This window comes from Oncorhynchus kisutch, linkage group LG5, assembly GCF_002021735.2.
Source record: "Oncorhynchus kisutch isolate 150728-3 linkage group LG5, Okis_V2, whole genome shotgun sequence".
In the NCBI taxonomy this organism is placed as follows: domain Eukaryota; kingdom Metazoa; phylum Chordata; class Actinopteri; order Salmoniformes; family Salmonidae; genus Oncorhynchus; species Oncorhynchus kisutch.
In genome coordinates, this window is record NC_034178.2 from 59,391,784 (window position 1) to 59,411,347 (window position 19,564).

The following is a 19,564-nucleotide window of genomic DNA, read 5'->3' on the forward strand; positions in this document are numbered from 1 at the left end:
TTTTACCACAATAAACAAGCAGGGTTCCTGCTGGATATTACTGCTGCGTTGCCTTGTCTATTACTATGGGTTGTAATGGGCTGTAACGTGTATGTTAAGAATTTTAACTAGGCAAATCAGTTAAGAACAAATTCTTATTTACAATGACGGCCTACTTCGGCCAAACCCGGACGACGCTGGGCCAATTGTGTGCCACCCTATGGGACTTCCAATCACGGCTTGTTGTGATACAGCCTGGAATCAAACACGGGTCTGTAGTGACGCCTCTAGCACTGAGATGCAATGCCTTCGACCGCTGCACCAAACTCGGGAGTATGTGTGTTGTGTGTGTGTGTGAGAGAGAGTGTGGCTGTCGGGGGGGGCTGGAGAAGGACACGGGGGCTGGACAAGGACACAGAGGGGAGGGATCATGCCATGGTTGAGCGACAATCACCACATGACTCAACCTACCAAATACCAATTACCTGGCATTGACAGAGCACACTAACAACAAAACTGTTGGATTTCACGGGATACATAATCACTGTATTCCCTTACTGCGTAGAGTTGTAGCTTTTTCAATCAAGGAATGTAATATACTCTGGCAGATGGATGTGAAGATAAAATATCTATGCTGTAAGTATTACACATGTATGCTCATGTAACCGCTGATTAGAATAACATACTACATATGATAGACACTGAGTGTACCAAACATTAAGAAAACCTGCTCTTTTCATGACATAGACTGACCAGGTGAATCCAGGTGAAAGCTATGATCCCTTATCGATGTCACTTGTTAAATCCACTACAATCAATGTAGATGAGGGGAGACGACATGTTAAAGAAACATTTTAAGCCTTGAGATAATTGAGATATGGATTATGTATGTGTGCCATTCAGATGGTGAATGGGCAAGACAAAATATTGAGGTGCCTTTGAATGGGGTATGGTAGTAGGTGCCAGGTGCACCGGTTTGTGTAAAGAACTCTAACACTGCTGGGTTTTTCACACTCATAAGTTTCCTGTGTGTATCAAGGATGGTCCACCACCCAAAGGACATCCAGCCAACTTGACACAACTGTGGGCTATTCTCTCATTCTATCATGGCTAGGCTGTCATTAATGTTTACTGTACCAGTTGAAATTGAGCAAGGCATGTCACAAAGATCTATCTAATCTTAGTTTACAGGCAGCACTTTGTTCTCTCTGTTTCCCTCAGGTAATCCCCTCAATTCTTCAACACAGGCTGGTGTCTGACATCAGGAAGTTGGCATCAGTCTAGACTTCTAACAAAGCTCAATGCCAGAAAATTGGACTTGCTCAACTTGATTTTAGAACTTGCTCAACTTGTTTTCCATGTGTCGCCAGAAACACAGAGGCGTGCTGATGGGGTTGTGTGTGGACATATCTGACAACAGTTGATAATCACAGATGAAGAAAACAAGTGCTTGAGGAACAAAGTGGTACAAACCTCAATGTGTCAAATTTGAGGAAAATTATGAAAGCAATGTTTTTGTGGTGGTCGCTTGCAATCCTTCTCTTGATCCAGATTTTCGCTTCAGCTTTGGAGTTGGAGATGCTTGACTATAAGAGTGAACACTTCACCTGTTCAAAGGTAATAAACTAATGATCATGATAATGAGACGTCAACAATCAAGGTGTGTGTGAGAGAAAGAGAGGGAGGGAGGGAGAGAGTTAAGGAGTCTGACACAGAAATGAGGGACAGGAATGACAGAGATGGGAACGGAACAGAGAAAGTGTGCCTCAGAAGAAAGAAATGTTGAATTCTTACCAAATAATAAACACTTTTGAAATTTAACAAATGTACAGAAAGATCCAGAGGTATATCAAGCCTTTTTTGATATACTACATTATTTTATTTTTTTAACCTTTATTTAACTTGGCAATTCAGTTAAGTACAAATTCATATTTACAATGATGGCCTGGGAACAGTGGGTTAACTGCCTTGTTCAGGGGCAGAATGACAGATTTCTACCTTGTCAGCTCGGGGATTCGATCCAGCAACCTTTCGGTTACTGATCTAATTCTCTAACCTCAATCCCTAACCCTTTTGTTTAGTTGTTAGATTGTTCCATTGTTAGCTTGTTTTAACTACTCCTATAGAAATGGTAGTCTGTCAGGTACTCAGCAGGAAGGTCTGATTTCACTATTATTAAAGCAAGACCCAGATGGCAAATATAAAGATCCAGTCTATCTAAAAAAAACTGGAGGCACCTTACATTTCAATGTAGTGATGCAAAACTACTAGCAAAATGCATAGTTTTACCAGGTATTGTTCATCCTGATCAGACAGGTTTTTTACATGGATGATACATTGGAGATAATATACGACAACTACTAGAAATAATAGAACATCATGAAACATCTAAGAAGCCAGACCTGGTATTTATAGCGGATTTTGAAAAGGCCTTTGATAAAGAAAGACTGGATTTTATTTATAAATGCCTGAATTTTTTAAATTTCTGTGATTCTCTTATAAAATGTGTAAAAGTATTGTATAGCAACCCTAGGTGTAAAATAGTAAATAGTGGCTACTTCTCAGAGAGTTTACATTTGTCGAGAGGAGTTAAACAAGGGTGTCTGCAGTCACAATATCTATTTGTTATGGCTATTAAAGCTATTAAGCTATTAAAATCAGATCCAATCACAACATTAGAGGATTAGATATCCAAGGCTTAAAAACAAAGTTGTCCATGTATGCAGATGACTCAAGTTTTATATTAAGTCCACAAGCTAGATCCCTGCAATGTCTCATTGAAGATCTAGATAACTTTTCCGGACTCTCTGGACTAAAACCTAATTATGATAAGTGTACAATATTACGTATTGGATCTTAAAAAAATACAACTTTTACATTGCCCTGCAGTTTACCTATAAAATGGGCTGACGGTGAAGTAGACATACTTGGTATTCATATCACAAAATATATAAATGAGCTCTCTAAAATGAATTTCAATAGAAAACATGGTTTGGTAAATATGTCTATTTATGGAAAAATTGCCCTGATTAGGTCCTTAGTCATATTTCAGTTTATTCACCTACTTATGGCACTGGCTACTCCTGATGATACATTTTTCAAATCATATGAGCAAAAAATATTTTTCTTTATCTGGAACGCTAAACAAGACAAAATAAAGCGTGCCTATCTATATAATGAATATGAATTGGGTGGGTTGAGATTGTTAAATAGAAAAGCACTAAAACTCTCTTTAAAAGCTTCACTTATTCAAAAGTTTTACTTGAACCCTAAATGGTTCTCCAGCAGATTACTAAGAAAAGCTCATCCATTGTTTAAAAATTGCCTTTTTGCCTTTGTGCAGATTGCCATGTCTCATTTTCGATTAATTGAATATGATACTTTTTACAAATATTACAACAAATATTATCACTGAACTCAAATATGCTGGTTGATAAAATACCTGTATTTATGAGAAAATGTTTGAAAAGGGTATTTTGTTCTTAAATTATATTGTAAATTGTAATGGTAGAGTTATGTCTTTCATGGAGTTCAGAATTGTATGGGAAGGTCTGCTCAATCCAAGAGTACAACCAATTGATTACAGTATTACCCTCAAAATGGAGGAGGCAGGTGGCAGCGGGAGGAGGTAGGGAACTGGTCTGTCTGCCCAATATAAAGGATCAAAACTGTCGGAGGAATAAAAATAGCATAAATAGGAAAGTATACCAGTTTCATTTGAGGACCAGGATGTTGACAACTGTGCCATACAGATACAGGGTGTATGAGTTGATATATAAAACGATGGAAGATTCAAGACTTCATGCTTTAGGAAAGGCATGCATAGGAACAGAGAGGTTTCAAAATAATAGGCACTTCCTGATTGGATTTTCCTCAGGTTTTTGTTTGTAATATCAGTTCTGTTATACTCACAGACAATATTTTTACAGTTTTGGAAACTTTAGAGTGTTTTCAATCCTAATATGACAAGTATATGCATACTCCAGTTTCTGGGGCTGAGAAATAGGCTGTTTCAAATTGGTACGTTTTTAGCCAAAAATGAAAATACTGCCCCCTGCACGCAAAAGGTTAATTAAAAAAGTGCTTTCTGGACCATTTTTCGAAATTCTTTAGATTTTTTGGGGTCAATTATACATGTATAAGAACTATATGAACATACTTTAGTCATATGTTATTGTCATATTTTTTTGTTGTTGTCCAGAAGGCATATGTTTTGTCCATTTGCAATATGATTTCATAGGAAGTCAAAAGTCGGTGAACCATTGCCAAATGCAATAAGAAATGTCCAAATGCAATATGAAAGAATTGAAAGTGCCAAATCAGGATGTTATATCCATTTGCCATGTACCATCATAGGAAGTCAGTTTCCAAACCCAAAAGTCAGTGAACCATGTCCAAATGGCATTTATACTGCCCAAATGATATATAACACTATGTTAAGCCATGAATCAACCTAGATGGTCTATTTGTCATGTATGATGAGGGAGAAGTGGGACTCTGTTGATTTGTATATCTTTTTTAAAAACATCCAAAATGACCAGGGGCACCCCCTATTGGATGGGCACGGGTGGGGGGGGGGGGTGCTCCCTACCCAACCGTAGACCCCTTGCACCCTCCTAAAGGCATTAAAAAAAAAAAAACATTCCAATCACCAGGCTGTCCATTGGCAATATGTTTCAATGGGCATTTACAAACACAAATTTGACATGCTCAAAACTACTGCAGGAATGCAAAATTGACTGGCCCAATGAACTCGAGATGGCCAGATGGCCAGGCAGTGATTCTGGATCCTCTCCATCGCTCGTTGGTGTTGATTTCAGAATGTCCATTTGGTGATGGTCTATCTGTCACGCCTTGGTCTTAGTATTTTGTGATTTCTTTAATTATTTGTTCAGGCCAGGGTGTGACATGGGCTTAGTGTGTTGTCGTATTGTTTTTTTTGTAGGCATTGGGATTGTGGCTGATTAGGAGTGTGTCAAGCATAGGTTTGGCTGCCTGAGGCGGTTCTCAATCAGAGTCAGGTGATTCTTGTTGTCTCTGATTGGGAACCATATTTAGGTAGCCGGGGTTTCACTGTAGATTTTGTGGGTGATTGTTCCTGTCTCTGTGTAGTTTCACCAGATAGGCTGTAATAGGTTTTCACGTTCCGTTTGTTGTTTTGTTTATATATATATATATATATATATATATATATATATATATATATATATATATATATATATATATATATAGTTATTTCAAGTATCGCTTTTCTTCATTAAAAGACATGAGTAACCACCACGCTGCATTTCGGTCCGACTCTCCTTCAACAGACGAACGCCGTTACAGAATCACCCACCACACACGGACCGAGCGGCGTGGTAACAGGCAGCGACAGCAGGAAAAGCGAAAGGAGGAATGGACATGGGAAGACGTATTGGATGGCAAAGGTTGTTACACTTGGGAGGAGATATTGGACGGAAAAGGACCCTGGGACAACCTGGTGAATATCGACGACCCAAAGAAGAACTGGAGGCGACTAAAACGGAGGGGCGCTGGTATGAAGAGGCAGCACGGCGACGCGGATGGAAGCCTGAGAGTCGGCCCCAAAAATCTATTGGGGGGGCTTACAGGGAGTATGGCTATGCCAGGTAGGAGACCTGCGCAAACTCCCTGTGCTTACCGGGGGGCTAAAGAGACCGGGCAGGCACCGTTTCTATGCTAGTGAGCGCACGGTGTCTCCAGTGCGGGTGTATAGCCCGGTACGGTACATACCAGCTCTTCGTATTAGCCGGGATTAGAGTGGGCATCGAGCCAAGTAAGGTTGGGCAGGCTCGGTGCTCAAGAGCTCCAGTGCGCCTGCACGGTCCGGTCTATCCAGTGCCACCTCCACACACCAGTCCTCCGGTAGCAGCTCCCCGCACCAGGCTTCCTGTGCATGTCCTCGGTTCAGTACCACCAGTTCCAGCACCACGCACCAGGCCTTCAGTGCGCCTCACCTGTTCAGCGCTTTCCTCCTCTCCTGCGCTGCTGGAGTCTCCCGCCTGTTTAGCGCAGCCAGAGCCTTTCTCCTCTCCTGCGCTGCCGGAGCCTCCCGCCTGTTTAGCGCAGCCAGAGCCTTTCTCCTCTCCTGCGCTGCCGGAGCCTCCCGCCTGTTCAGCGCAGCCAGAGCCTTTCTCCTCTCCTGCGCTGCCGGAGCCTCCCGCCTGTTCAGCGCAGCCAGAGCCTGTCTCCTCTCCTGCGCTGCCGGAGCCTCCTGCCTGTTCAGCGCAGCCAGAGCTGTCAGCCCGCATGGAGCAGCCAGAGCTGTCAGCCTGCATGGAGCAGCCAGAGCTGTCAGCCTGCATGGAGCAGCCAGAGCTGTCAGCCTGCATGGAGCAGCCAGAGCTGTCAGCCTGCATGGAGCAGCCAGAGCTGCAGTCATTTTCTGAGGTCCCTCTTTGTGGCACCTGACCACACGACTGAACAGTAGTCCAGGTGCGACAAAACAAGGGCCTGTGGGACCTGCCTTGTTGTTAATGTTATTAAGAAGGCAGAGAAGTGTTTTACTATGGACAGACTTTTCCCCATTTTAGCTACTGTTGTATCAACATTTTTTGACCATGACAGTTAAGGTTATTTGTCCAAGGTTACTCCAAGCAGTTTAGTCACCTCAACTTTTTCAATTTCCACATTATCATTTGCAAAATTTAGTTGAGGTTTAGGGTTTAGTGATTGACTTGTACCAAATACAATGCTTTTAGTTTTTGAAATATGTAGGACTAACTTATACCTTGCCACCTATTCTGAAAGTAACTGCAGCTCCTTGTTAAGTGTTGCAATGTATTCACTCACTGTAGCAGCTGACGTGTATAGTGTTGATTCATCCACATACATAGACAGCCAGTGCCATGGCATTAGAAAAGATTGAAAAAAGTAAGGGGCCTAGATAGCTGCCTTGAGGAATTCCTGATTCTACCTGTATTATGTTGGAGCATGGTGAAGTTATTAATTACACTTAAATTATCAATAGTTAGTTTCTAACTTAGTTTCTGGAGAGGAAGGAAACCGCTCAGGCATTTCACCATGAGGCCAATGGTGACTTTAAAATAGTTACAGAGTTTAATGGCTGTGATAGGAGAAAACTAAGGATGGATCAACAACATTGTAGTTACCCCACAATACTCATTTAATTGACAGAATGAAAGGAAGGAAGCCTGTACTGAAAAATTACAGCACATTTCTGGGATGATTTTCTCTTAACAGCTAATCAGAGTTTTGACAGTTGATACACATGTTTGATATCGTTATGAAGCTTAATATCTTCTCTTTTCAACAGTATATATAGCTTAAATGTATGTTGTGGTCCATGCGACTGATAATGATGGAGCAAGTTACATATGTTTCACACATTTGTAAAAAAAAAAACTGTTTTTCTCATGTTCGTTCAACAATGACCTGCTAATTGCAAAGGAAAATGCTTTAAGGCCTACCTTCACTTGTAAATTAAATCCATTAATCTATCCTTCTGGATGATATCAATTTTGTCAGGTTAATGTGTATGCTAGCTAGTTAACTTCATTAATGTTAGTTGACACTCAGGGGATGACAGTGCCAAACTATGTAAACACAACCATAACCACTGCATATCCTCAAAGGGGAAGAGGTGACTATCTCTGATATACGAAAACATTTTTAAGGCAATATGCATGTACAAACTATGAAATTTGCTCAATGAAATGAATGTAGCTAGCACCATCGGTAATATACAGTGCTTGCTCTTTCCATCAACAGTGAAAAGAGTCAGGAATGTGATTTGAATGCGTTTCAATGAATGGGAAGGTAGGCACTGCATCCGGCAATCAGTGATGCAAACCCTGGCACCTCTCCTGAGTGTTTCTTATGCAGTTTTAGCAAATGTTGGTATTTTCAACATACAAACCACCAGAATCATTGAGAGAAAACATTAGATATTTGTTTGTTGTATTTTTTACTATATTTTTAATTTGGATTTTCATAACAGCTATTTTGATTCGATTATCACAGGGTAGGCACTGGCTAACTTGCCTACCCTGACTGCACGTCACTGGGTTGAACACAGTAGGGTACCTATCGGTAGGTGTGTAGTTACTGTGTATGTATGGATGAATAGAGTATAATACTTGCATACAACAACAGTAGTTGTGTAGTGACTGTTTACCTTGTCTCTCATCAGGGTATCTCTAACTGCACAGTGAAGGCAGGTGCTGTGGTTCTGATCCCAGAGTGTCCTGTCGATTTGGAGGTGCAGCCGGTGCTGTGCTGCAGACAGGGCACGGCATGCAGACCCTGCCTACACATTCACCTTGACATCCAGCCCAGAAACCACCAGACAGGTGTGTGAACACTCAAAGCCCCATTTTTTATGCTGCTTTTAAAATTGAAAAAGACAACAGTTTGGTAGGATGCACCCGTATTAGCTTGTAACGCATGGTTTATTTAAAATACTCTCATTTTGTGTCAGTAAGTCATGCTATCCTCACTCCTGCAGCCTACTGGGTTCTCTGTGTTTCAGCATCATATGTGAATGTATGTTACAACGTACCAGAACTAGGAATGGACATCTGCAAGATTCTGGAGTTCACAGTGATCCCTGCTGCTCTGGATGGGCAAGCTACATCCAAGGTACAGTCCGTGTGTGTGTGTGTGTGTGTGTGTGTGTGTGTGTGTGTGTGTGTGTGTGTGTGTGTGTGTGTGTGTGTGTGTGTGTGTGTGTGTGTGTGTGTGTGTGTGTGTGTGTGTGTGTGTGTGTGTGTGTGTGTGTGTGTGCGTGTGTGTGCGTCTGTGTGTGTCCATGCGTGGGTGCATGTGTGTGTGTGTGTTTGTGATTAATTTCTATGTTCATCTATACCCAGCAGGCATGGCTGTCACTGCTGCTTAAAGATAATGCAGTGTCCTTCAACAGTCAGGTGACTGTGTATGTTTGTTCCCACCACTCGAAAGTGGTGCTTCCCTCAGTGGATGAAGGTATTGCATTTCCCATAGTAATCTAACAATTTATGTCATTGCTTTAACTGTCAATACATATTTGTTTGTAATTGATCCTCTGAAATTTTGAGATCTGATAATTATTTTTCCTATCTGCCCTTAGTGTGCTCATCTGCTGCACAGGGGGTTGTAGAAGAGTGTGACAGTGAGTTACATGCTCTATGTTCTACATTTGTTTGTTTCTATGGTTCCTATGTTGTTAATACCATATAAATAGAATTACTAGAATGGGTATCTCTATTCAGGAGTGTAACCATAGGAGTAAAGCAAGAAGTAAAAACAGAAAGCACTGTACAGCATTCAATCGTGTTCCATTTCTATTCAACTCATTCTAATTCTTTGGTTATTACATCTCCTGTGTCCTGTGTGCAGGACTTTAATTTTGGTCTTACTTTAATATTGCTCTCACTTTAATTAATGGACCGTCCTCTATAGATGATTAACCCATAAGAGTCTAAGCCCTGCCTAAGCCGGGGAGGGGGGTTCTAAGAAGCTAAATTGTTTTAAGAAGGTCATACCAAGGATCATTTAGCTATTTGATTTAGATTTGTAAGAACCCTTGAGGTATAATTTGTTTTATATATTACAAAATAATTTGATGAAAAATGATTTTTGACCTTCCTGCTACTAGCCCTTACAAATGGATTAATGAACAGATTCACTACATGGAACAACAGATAGCAGCCCCCCCCGCCCCCCCCCCCCCCCCACAATATTCAAAAGGAAGTTTTTTCTGAAGTGTGTGTTCTATATCTGAGAGATATAAGAAAGATCAGGATATATATATATACACACACACAAGTGTAAAGGAATGAATAAGAATATGTACATACAAGTATATGGATGAGCGATGGCTGAACGGCATAGGCAAGATGTAGTAGATGGATTAGAGTACAGTATATATATGAGATGAGTAATGTAGGGTACATAAACATTATATATAGTGGCATTGTTTAAAGTGGCTAGTGATACATTTATTACATCCGATTTTTAATTATTGAAGGGGCTAGAGATTTGAGTCAGTATGTTGGCAGCAGCTGTACTGACCTCGCCTTCTGGATGATAACGGTGTGAACAGGCAGTGGCTCGGGTGGTTGTTGTCCTTGATGATCTTTTTGGCCTTCCTGTGACATCGGGTGGTGTAGGTTTCATGGAGGGCAGGTAGTTTGCCCCCGGTGATGCGTTGTGCAGACCTCACTACTCTCTGGAGAGCCTTACGGTTGCAGGCAAAGCAGTTGCCATACCAGTCGGTGATACAGGCCGACAGAATGCTCTCGATTGTGCATCTGTAAATGTTTGTGAGTGTTTTTGGTGACAAGCCAAATTTTTTCAGCCTTCTGAGGTTGAAGAGGCGCTGCTGCACCTTCTTCACCACACTGTCTGTGTGGGTGTACCATTTCAGTTTGTCTGTGATGTATACGCAGAGGAACTTAAAACTTTCCAACTTCTCCACTACTCTGCCATCGATGTGGATAGGGGTCTGCTCCCTCTGCTGTTTCCTAAAGTCCACGATCATCTCCTTTGTTATGTTGACATTGAGTGTGAGGTTATTTTCCTGACACCACACTTCGAGGGCCCTCACTTCCTCCCTGTTGGCCGTCTCGTCGTTGTTGGTAATCAAGCCTACCACTGTAGTGTCGTCTGCAAACTTGATGATTGAGTTGGAGGCCACGCAGTCATGGGTGAACAGGGAGTACAGGAGAGGACTGAGAACGCACCCTTGTGGGGCCTCAGTGTTGAGGATCATCAGGGTGGAGATGTTCTTTTCTACCCTCACCACCTGGGGGAGGCCCGTCAGGAAGTCCAGGACCCAGTTGCACAAGGCGGGGTCGAGACCCAGGGTCTCGTGGTTAATGACGAGTTTGGAGGGTACTATAATGTTATATGCTGAGCTGAAGTTGATGAACAGCATTCTTACATAGGTATACCTCTTGTCCAGATGGGTTAGGGCAGTGTGCAGTGTGATTGCAATTGTGTCGTCTGTGGACCCATTGGGGCGGTAAGCAAATTGGAGTGGGTTTAAGGTGACAGGTAGGGTGGAGGTGATATGGTCCTTGACTAGTCCCTCAAAGCACTTCATGATGACGGAAGTGAGTGCTACGTTGCAATAGTCGTTTAGCTCAGTTACATAAGCTTTCTTGGGAACAGGAACAATGGTGGCCCTCTTGAAGCATGTGGGAACAGCAGACTGGGGTAAGGATTGATTGAATATGTCCGTAAACACACCAGCCAGCTGGTCTGCACATGCTCTGAGGACGCGGCTAGGGATGCCGTCTGGGCCGGCAGTCTTGCGAGGGTTAACATGTTTAAATGTTTTTCTCACGTTGGCTGCAGTGAAGGAGAGCCAGCAGGTTTTGGTAGCGGGCCGTGTCGGTGGCACTGTATTGACCTCAAAGCGAGCAAAGAAGTTGTTTAGTTTGTCTGGGAACAAGACATCGTGGTCCGCGACGGAGCTAGTTTTATTTTTGTAGTCCGTGATTGGCTGTAGACCCTGCCACATACCTCTCGTGTCTGAGCCGTTGAACTGCGACTCTACTTTGTCTCTATACTGACGTTTAGCTTGTTTGATCGCCTTGTGCAGGGAGTAGCTACACTGTTTGTTTTTGGTCATGTTTCCGGTCGCCTTGCCCTGATTAAAAGCAATGGTTCGCGCTTACAGTTTGCTCGAATGCTGCCATCAATCCACAGTTTCTGGTTGGGGAAGGTTTTAATAGTCGCTGTGGGTACAACATCACCGATGCACTTGCTAATAAATTTGCTCACCGAATCAGCATATTCATCAATTTTGTTGTCCGACACTATGCGGAACATATCCATGTCCACGTGATCGAAGCAATCTTGAAGCGTGGAATCCGATTGGTCGGACCAGCGTCATACAGACCTGAGCACGGGCGTTTCCTGTTTTTGTTTCTGTCTATAGGCTGGGAGCAAAAAAAATGGAGTCGTGGTCAGATTTTCCGAAAGGTGGGCGGGGGAGGGCTTTGTATGCGTCGCGGAAGTTAGAGTAACAATGATCCAGGGTTTTGCCAGCACGGGTCACGCATTCTATATGCTGACAAAAATTAGGGAGCCTTGTTTTCAGATTACCCTTGTTAACATCCCTAGCTACAATAAATGCAGCCTCAGAATATGTGGTTTCCAGTTTACATAGAGTCCAATGAAGTTCTTTCAGGGCTGTCGATTTGTCTGCTTGGGGGGGATATATACGACTGTGATTATAATCGAAGATAATAATCTTGGTAGATAATGCGGTCGGTATTTGATTGTAAGGAATTCTAGGTCAGGTGAACAAAAGGACTTGTTCCTGTATGTTGTTATGGTCACACCACGTCTCGTTAATCATAAGGCATACACCCCATCCTTCTTCTTACCAGAGAGATGTTTGTTTCTGTCGGCGTGATGCGTGAAGAAACCAGGTGGCTATAACAACTCTCATAACGTACTCCGAGTGAGCCATGTTTCGGTGACACAAAGAAAGTTACTATCTCTGATGTCTCTCTGAAAGGCAACCCTTGCTCGGATTTCATCTACCTTGTTGTCAAGAGACTGGACATTGGCGAGTAGTATACTCGGGAGCGGTGCGCAATGTGCCCGTCTACAGAGCCTGACCGCTCCCTCAGCCCCTTCTGCGGCGCCGTTTTTTTGGGTCGTCGGCTGGGATCCGAACCACTGTCCTGGGTGGTGGACCAAACAGAAGATCCGCTTGGAAAAGTTGTATTTCTGGTCGTAATGTTGGTAAGTTGACATTGCTCTTATATCCAATAGTTCCTCACGGCTGTATGTAATAAAATGTAAGATTTCCTGTGGTAACAATGTAAGAAATAATACATTCAAAAAACAAAATACTGCATAGTTTCCGAGAAACGCGAAGCAAGCACCGTAAGTCTAGGAATGCCTTGATATTCTCCAGATTTCATGATAACATGCACACATTCAAGGCACCCAGTGCCAGAGGCAGCAAAGAAACCCCAAAACACCTCTGAACCTCCTCAATGTTTGACTTTATGGAAGGTGTTATTTTTTGTTATGGCCTAATTTTGTTTACTGTAAACATAGAGATGGTTTGCTTTACCAAAAAGCTCTAATTTGGTCTCATCTGTCCACAGGACACTCTCCCAGAAGGATGTTGACATGTTCAGGTGTGTTTGGGAAATTGCAGTCAGGCTTTCTTATGTCTCTCTCTCGGCAGTGGGGTCCTCCTGGGTCTCCTACCATATTCATAACCCCTTTCATTGAGTTGGCAATGGATGGTGTGAGTTGAAACTGATGTACCTTGTGTCTGAAGGTCAGCTTGTGTTTGAAGGTCTGTGTGGTACTTTCCTAACCATTTGAACAATCCTTCCCTGCAATCGTCAACATTTTCTCTTGCAGCCATGTCCAGGCAGGTTGGCTACAGTGGGATGGGTCTTAAAACCTATCAATAACATTACGTACGGTGGAAACAGGAACATCAAGGTCTCTGGAGATCGACTTGTAGCCTTGAGATTGTCCATGCTTGGCTGCAATCTTGTGTCTGACCTCCTCAGATAATGATCTAGTTTTCTTGTTCATTGCGGTACACACAACGATACAAAACATTAGTCCTTTTCTCTTTATTCAAACTGGTTGAATTAGTGATTTTTATATTGTGGTGCATTATTAAAAAAGTGCAAGGGTGCCAATATTTTTGGTACTGGGGGACCTTCAAACGAGTCTTGTGACCAAACCGACATGTTCATGAGAGTCTCACCTTTGCATAGTGGAGTCAAAATAGTGTGTAGCCCACACTGTTCGGACGCTACAGACAGAAGTTGGCAGATCGGCTGTACTGACTTCAGACCCCTTCAGTCCCCTTCAGACAATTTTCGAGGTTGTAGAGCAAAACAAATCATTGCGTTTACTTGATAGCTACCTACACAAATAGCTAGCTAGAACAAAGTGTTAATAAGAAATTCATTTAAAAAGATTAAAAGAACACCATCGTGTTCGTGGGAGTCTCATCTTTCCATAGAGGGGTCATAATAGTTCAGATGCTACAGATGATTTTGTGAGAAGACCGATTTTCGGGATGTCTCATGGTCTGACAAACACCTCCTTAGCTCTTTTACCTTTCACCGCAGATGCATAAGTGCGACATAGGAGGATGCGGTGAATTGTGATGCATCAAATGCAAAAAACAGATGTCTAGCTTCAACTGACAGATTTTTATGGGGATTTTTGTATTATGTTAATTTGATTATCGATTGCCTCCCTGTTGAAATGCAACCTCTTGTCTAGGGCTATGCCAAGGATTAAAGTCAGAGTTAGGATTAGGGTTAAGACTAGAGTTAGGGTTAGAGTTAAGACTAGTTTAGGGCTAGTGCATAATTAAAGTAGTTGAACAGTTTGCTGATAGTCAGTTGAGCATAAATAAATCATCTGTAGGGGACTATCCAAACCAATAAATAGTTTGTCCATGGCCAATTGTTCTGTTTTTCCATAATGATTCTGGTTTATTTGAAGTGAGAAAGTTACATTTTTCTGCTCTGTAATTGGCCAGTGTGTCTGTCAGTCCCTAGTTTCAGCACCCTGATTGATCAGGAAAGTCATGAGGTGAGGCTGCAAGTCAACAAGGCAGATGACAGCCCCTACCCACTGGAAATGTGCCTACAACATGAAGATAACGGAGTGTGCAGGGTCCGTGATGTACTTGGCATTCATTTAAACTCAGTTAATATGCAACAATTTTCTCAGACTTTCACCCTTCCCAGTGATAGCATGTTGCGTGTTGTCTTACAGACCTGTAAGGAGAGTACAGTTCCACTGCACTCTGTCACCCCCTGCATGTGCTTCCAGGTACTGATTTTATTTCCTCTTATTTTTTATTTAACTAGGCAAGTCAGTTAAGAACAGCCTACCCCAGCCAAACACAGACGACAATTGGCCAATTGTGCACCACGTTATGGCACTCCCAATCACAGCCGGATGTGACACAGCCTGGATTTGAACTAGGGACTGTAGTGACAGCTCTTGCACTGAGATGTAGTGCCGTAGACCACTGCGCCACTCAGAAGCTCAAGCTGGATTAGGCCTACAGTACTTTTGTCAGTAGTGCTGTTACTTGACACATCCAACTCAGTGTGAGACAAAGTTATCCCTGTTGTGTTGCTCTCTGTTTTGTGTGTGTGTGTTTTAGTAATCAGTGTGTGTGTGTTTCAGGTGTATGTTAATCGTGTCTGTGTTTCAGGTGTGTATTAATCAGGTTGTGTTAATAGGGGTGTGTGTTTCAGGTGTGCTAATTGGTTGTGTGTGTGTTTCAGGTGTGTGTTAATCGGTGTGTGTGTGTGTGTTTCAGGTGTGGTGGAATAAAGGAGACGAGAGGTCTCATCGATCCATTAGCTGTCCCTTTAGAAACCACACCGGTAAGAGAAGAACCATGCAGCATCCTTCTTGTTACACCTTTGTTACACTATGGCAGTAATGAATGTGGGCCATGAAGTTGATTCCCATTGCATCTATAACTCCCCTATAAAGTATGGTATATTATACCTTTATCTCTCTCCACCAGAGCTGCTGCAGAGGAATGTATGGGAGAATGTGTCAGTATCTGTGGTGCAGGGCCAAATGAACAGTGGTGGTGCCATGCTATCCTGGAACCTGACTGCCCCCTGTAGGGTGGAGGCAGAAGTGTGGCCCTGCCAGAAAGGGGCAGGCTTGGACATGGACAGGTGCACAGAGCTGGTTGCCTTTAGGCAGCGTCTGTCAGATGACATTTGGAGGGAAAACAGCAGGGGACACTGGGTACATATATCCAACCATTTGATTGATGCTTTTGATCATTTGTTTGGCTTTTTATTGGTGCGTCTTTAGTGACCTTTTCGTTGTTGGGATATAACGTTACTGTCATGTAGCAATTGTTTGTTTTGTTTTTTACTTGTGGCTTTTTTGTGGTCTGGTGAGATATGAATAAGACATATTTTGATTGAATGATAGATACATTTGTTATATGTTTTAGCTGATGCCCGGTGTGTTTGAGGATGTCGTACTTGGCCTTGATCTCTGTGTGATGGTAAGATACTTCTACAGGTCGACTCTCGTTGTTCCCCAGTACTGAACTGGGATCCTGTCGTATCATGATGAAAGCTCATCTTATGTTAAGAGTGTGTGTGTGTGTGTGTGTGTGTGTGTGTGTGTGTGTGTGTGTGTGTGTGTGTGTGTGTGTGTGTGTGTGTGTGTGTGTGTGGGCGGGTGGGTGGGGGGGTCTCCATCCCTCCAGGTTAAAGGGAAGAACAGTAAGCTTGGCCCCTTCTGTCCCATTGACTGTGAGTATTTTAGGAGAGGGCTGAGGTATCATTATCAAAGTTGATATGGATCCTACTGAAACTAATACAAGTTAAATTTCCTGGCCACAGATTTTTGGTGTTTAAAAAGATGGCTGTTTTGTTCAAATCTGTATCATCAATAAAGTATTTATTTGTATGCTCAATAAAATACATGTTCACAGGAGGGAAGCTGGTAAGAAATTCTAGGAGGATTGGAAAATAATCATGTCTTTACTTCTCCCTCTCAGCCAGTTGGTGGCACTGGCGCTGGAGTCTGTTGGTCCTGCTCTCCCTGATGCTGGCTGTCCTAGCAGCAATTTGTCTATATTTCCTGCATGGTAAACTGAAACGTGAGTCACTCTGGTCCTTCTCCCCAACTACACACATGCAAAGCCACTGTGTGTAGAGACAAAAAGAGTCCAAAAGTGTTAAACTTGTGTTAGGTTTGTGTTGTGTTACACTGTGGTGAAGTGAGTGCTAGGCTCTTCTCACCACAGATGTGCTCTTTGCCTCCCACCAAATCAGTCTTAATAGAGAGAGAGGAGTAGTTTTAAAGGAGATCAACATGTAGAGAAAGAGTGCCCCCTGAGTGGCACAGCGGTCTAAGGCACTGCATCACTGTGCTTAGAGGTGTCACTACAGACCAGGGTTTGATCCCGGGCTGCATCACAACCAGCCGTGATTGGGAGTCCCATAGGATGGTGCACAATTGGCCCAGCATTGTTAGGGGAGGGTTTGACCACAGGGGTTTTACTTTGCTCATCACGCTCTAGCGACTCCTTGTAGTTCCTGCAGGCTGACCTTGATCGTCAGTTGAACTGTGTTTCTTCTGACACATTGGTGCAGGCTGACCTCAGTCGTCAGTTGAATGGTGTTTCCTCTGACACCTTAGTGCGGCTGGCTTCCGGGTTAAGTGGGTTATGTTTCAGAGGACGCATTACTCGACCTTCACCTCACGAGCCCGTTGGGGAGTTGCAGCGATGAGACAAGATTGAAAAAAGTACAAAACATTTAAAGAAAGAGAATGAAGATCTTTCCTATACTACGTGTATTCCTCAGTGTCCCAGATTCCCTCTCCTCTCAATAGCTGACTTGTGGGTGTTTACTACAGTAAGGAATTTTGGGGTTGGACAATGGTCCAGGGCTTTTGTAAAGGTCAAACCACTCTTACTTGAAATGACACAGGAGACTCTGTGTTACAGAACCATGTCAGTGTGTTTCACATCACATTTCTGTCTCTCCAACAGGGTGGGCATGGGAATGGTACCAGAAGGAGTGTGGTCGACGTAAGCAGGTTTCTCATACTCCAAATATACAATCTGAAAATAAAGAAGATACATATTCATCTAGCAATAATCATTGACAAAACAATGGAAAATGAATGTTTCTAACTCCCCATGCCCTTTGCCTCCCTCCCTACTTCCTTTCTTCTTTCCGTCCCTCCCTTCCTCCCTCCTTATATCCCTCCTTCCTTTCCTTCCCTCTCTCCCTGCCTCCCTCCCTCCCTCTGTAGGAGCCAACAGGGGACACATAGTGCTGCTGAGCCCGCCGGACGTGGATGGCTCTGTGTCAGAGCTGGTGTGTGAGCTCGGTTCCTCTCTGTGTGCCCAGGGCTTCAGTGTCTCTGTGGACCTGTGGAGTCGGGCTGAGCTGTGCTCTCTGGGGCCCCTGCCATGGCTTCACTCCCAGCTGCAGCACCTGGACAGTCAAGGGATCCGGGCAATACTGGTACTGACACAGGCAGCCTGGGAGAGGGCAGAGGACTGGGTCCGACAGTGGGACCAGCAGGGCCAACAGGGAAAGGATATCGTCCAGGGAGTGGAGAAGGAGGAGGGGGGTGAGGAGGGGGAGGGGGAGGATAATGGGCTTCTTCAGGGCTTGTCCTCCCCGTATGCAGACGTGTTCAGTGCCGCTCTGAGCTGCATCAAGGCAGAACACAAACTGGGCTGTGCTGGAGAGCGCTTCCTCCTGGTGCACTTTGAGGCCCATTCTGCCAAGCCCCCCAGCAGTGAGAGGGGTCTCCCAGAGCTGTTTCAAGGGCTGCCCATGTTCCATCTGCCCTCCCAGAGCCAGGGGCTTCTCGCTGAGCTGGCCATGGGGCCCATAGGGCCCGAGGCTGGTATAGGTGGACATAGGGTCTGAAGGAAGCTACACAGAGACTGTCTGGGGGACTTATGCTTTTGTGGAGAGACTCAGGGGGGGTACCTGATTAAGGAACTGCCTCATAAGTGTGTTGTCACTGGATCGCAGGCCATGCCGTTACAGCAGAACAGTCACCCTGAGAACAAATCTACCCCAACCACTAAGACAATACTGGCCCCCCTCATCACGCCAATAACCCCAGACTTTACATTCACACTGAATACACTGGACATGCAATGTGTTGCAGAAGCCTTGGATTGTATTTGGTGATGTTATGAGGGCTTTTATTGAGCCAATACACAGTGTGTAACCTACAGTAGGCCTACACCTTCAGGAAGGACTTCTATGTGTGAATTATTATGTAGGCTACATTAAATGTTTAACAATTGTTCTTTATCTTACTCTTAATTCATGATTTGTAGATATAAATGTCTGAAAGGCCTATTGGAATATTTGCTGGATCAAAACTCAAGATAGGACAAACCTGAATGATATGCAGTAATCTAGAGGTTAGAGAGGCAGACCAGCAGCTGGAAGGTTCACGGTTTTAAGCCCCGGGCCAGGCAACACAAAAATGGAACTGAACTGGCAGCTGGAAGGTGGCTGCTCTCTGATCCCATGTAACATCACCTGTCATTGTTCCCTTAAGCAAGGCACTCTACACCCAACATTTGCTCCCCATCCAGGGGTGCTGCCCTGCTGCTGACCCTCTGCCTCTCCTAGTGTGTGTGTGTCTGTGGGTGTTGAGAAAGGCAGAAGACAAATTCCTGTTCTAACCAATGGACAATAAAGATATATTTTATTATATTCTCCTTATCTGTTTATGCATTAGTGTAGAAATTAAATGTGGTAAGCATATGTAAATGAGCCAAATGATTATTGACCAAAACATCATCTCTATCATGGACTGAATAATGCATTATTTTTTTCAATGTTCAAGATGAAAAATAAATATATTTCGATACAAACAAGAATTTCTCATGACAATTTATATTGTCACTAGGAGGAAAATAGTACTTTGCAATTTCAAAAACGTTTTAAAAAGACAACAAATATCTGGGAAATAGCCGCGAGAGGGGTTGCGCGACAGCCAGGAATGCAGCCCCGGTCTCACACTTGTGCAGTTATAAATAACATTGATTATCTGTGTGGTGGTGCTCTAGCTGGCCAACGTGTAC

At 43.5% G+C, this 19,564-nt stretch overlaps 1 protein-coding gene across 4 annotated transcripts; it reads left to right on the forward strand.

Annotated features, from left to right (window-relative positions):
• The first annotated feature begins 435 nt into the window (after positions 1–435).
• Positions 436–19,357, forward strand: LOC109891351 (interleukin-17 receptor C). 4 transcript variants are annotated; one of them, XM_031825542.1, is made up of 16 exons: positions 436–615; positions 1,201–1,596; positions 8,153–8,312; positions 8,492–8,601; positions 8,832–8,943; positions 9,068–9,109; positions 13,071–13,103; positions 14,495–14,619; positions 14,722–14,778; positions 15,278–15,344; positions 15,491–15,723; positions 15,938–15,991; positions 16,199–16,244; positions 16,493–16,594; positions 17,492–17,530; positions 17,758–19,357. In XM_031825542.1, exons 2-16 carry the CDS (start codon positions 1,480–1,482, stop codon positions 18,384–18,386), a joined length of 1,926 nt encoding a protein of 641 aa, XP_031681402.1. In that variant the 5' UTR covers positions 436–615; positions 1,201–1,479; the 3' UTR covers positions 18,387–19,357. The 4 variants fall into 4 exon arrangements, with proteins under 4 accessions (XP_031681402.1, XP_031681403.1, XP_020339411.1 ...); XM_031825543.1 differs by having other exon boundaries at positions 437–615; positions 8,835–8,943; XM_020483822.2 differs by lacking the exon at positions 13,071–13,103 and having other exon boundaries at positions 437–615.
• Positions 19,358–19,564: the final 207 nt, after the last annotated feature.

Bases quoted from the DNA above. Each gene is read 5' to 3' on its own strand.
- LOC109891351 (XM_031825542.1), top strand. From the start codon at position 1,480: ATGAAAGCAATGTTTTTGTGGTGGTCGCTTGCAATCCTTCTCTTGATC. The intron at 15,724-15,937 runs GTACATATATCC...TATATGTTTTAG, and splicing joins AAAACAGCAGGGGACACTGG to CTGATGCCCGGTGTGTTTGA. The intron at 16,595-17,491 runs GTGAGTCACTCT...TCTCTCCAACAG, and splicing joins CCTGCATGGTAAACTGAAAC to GGTGGGCATGGGAATGGTAC.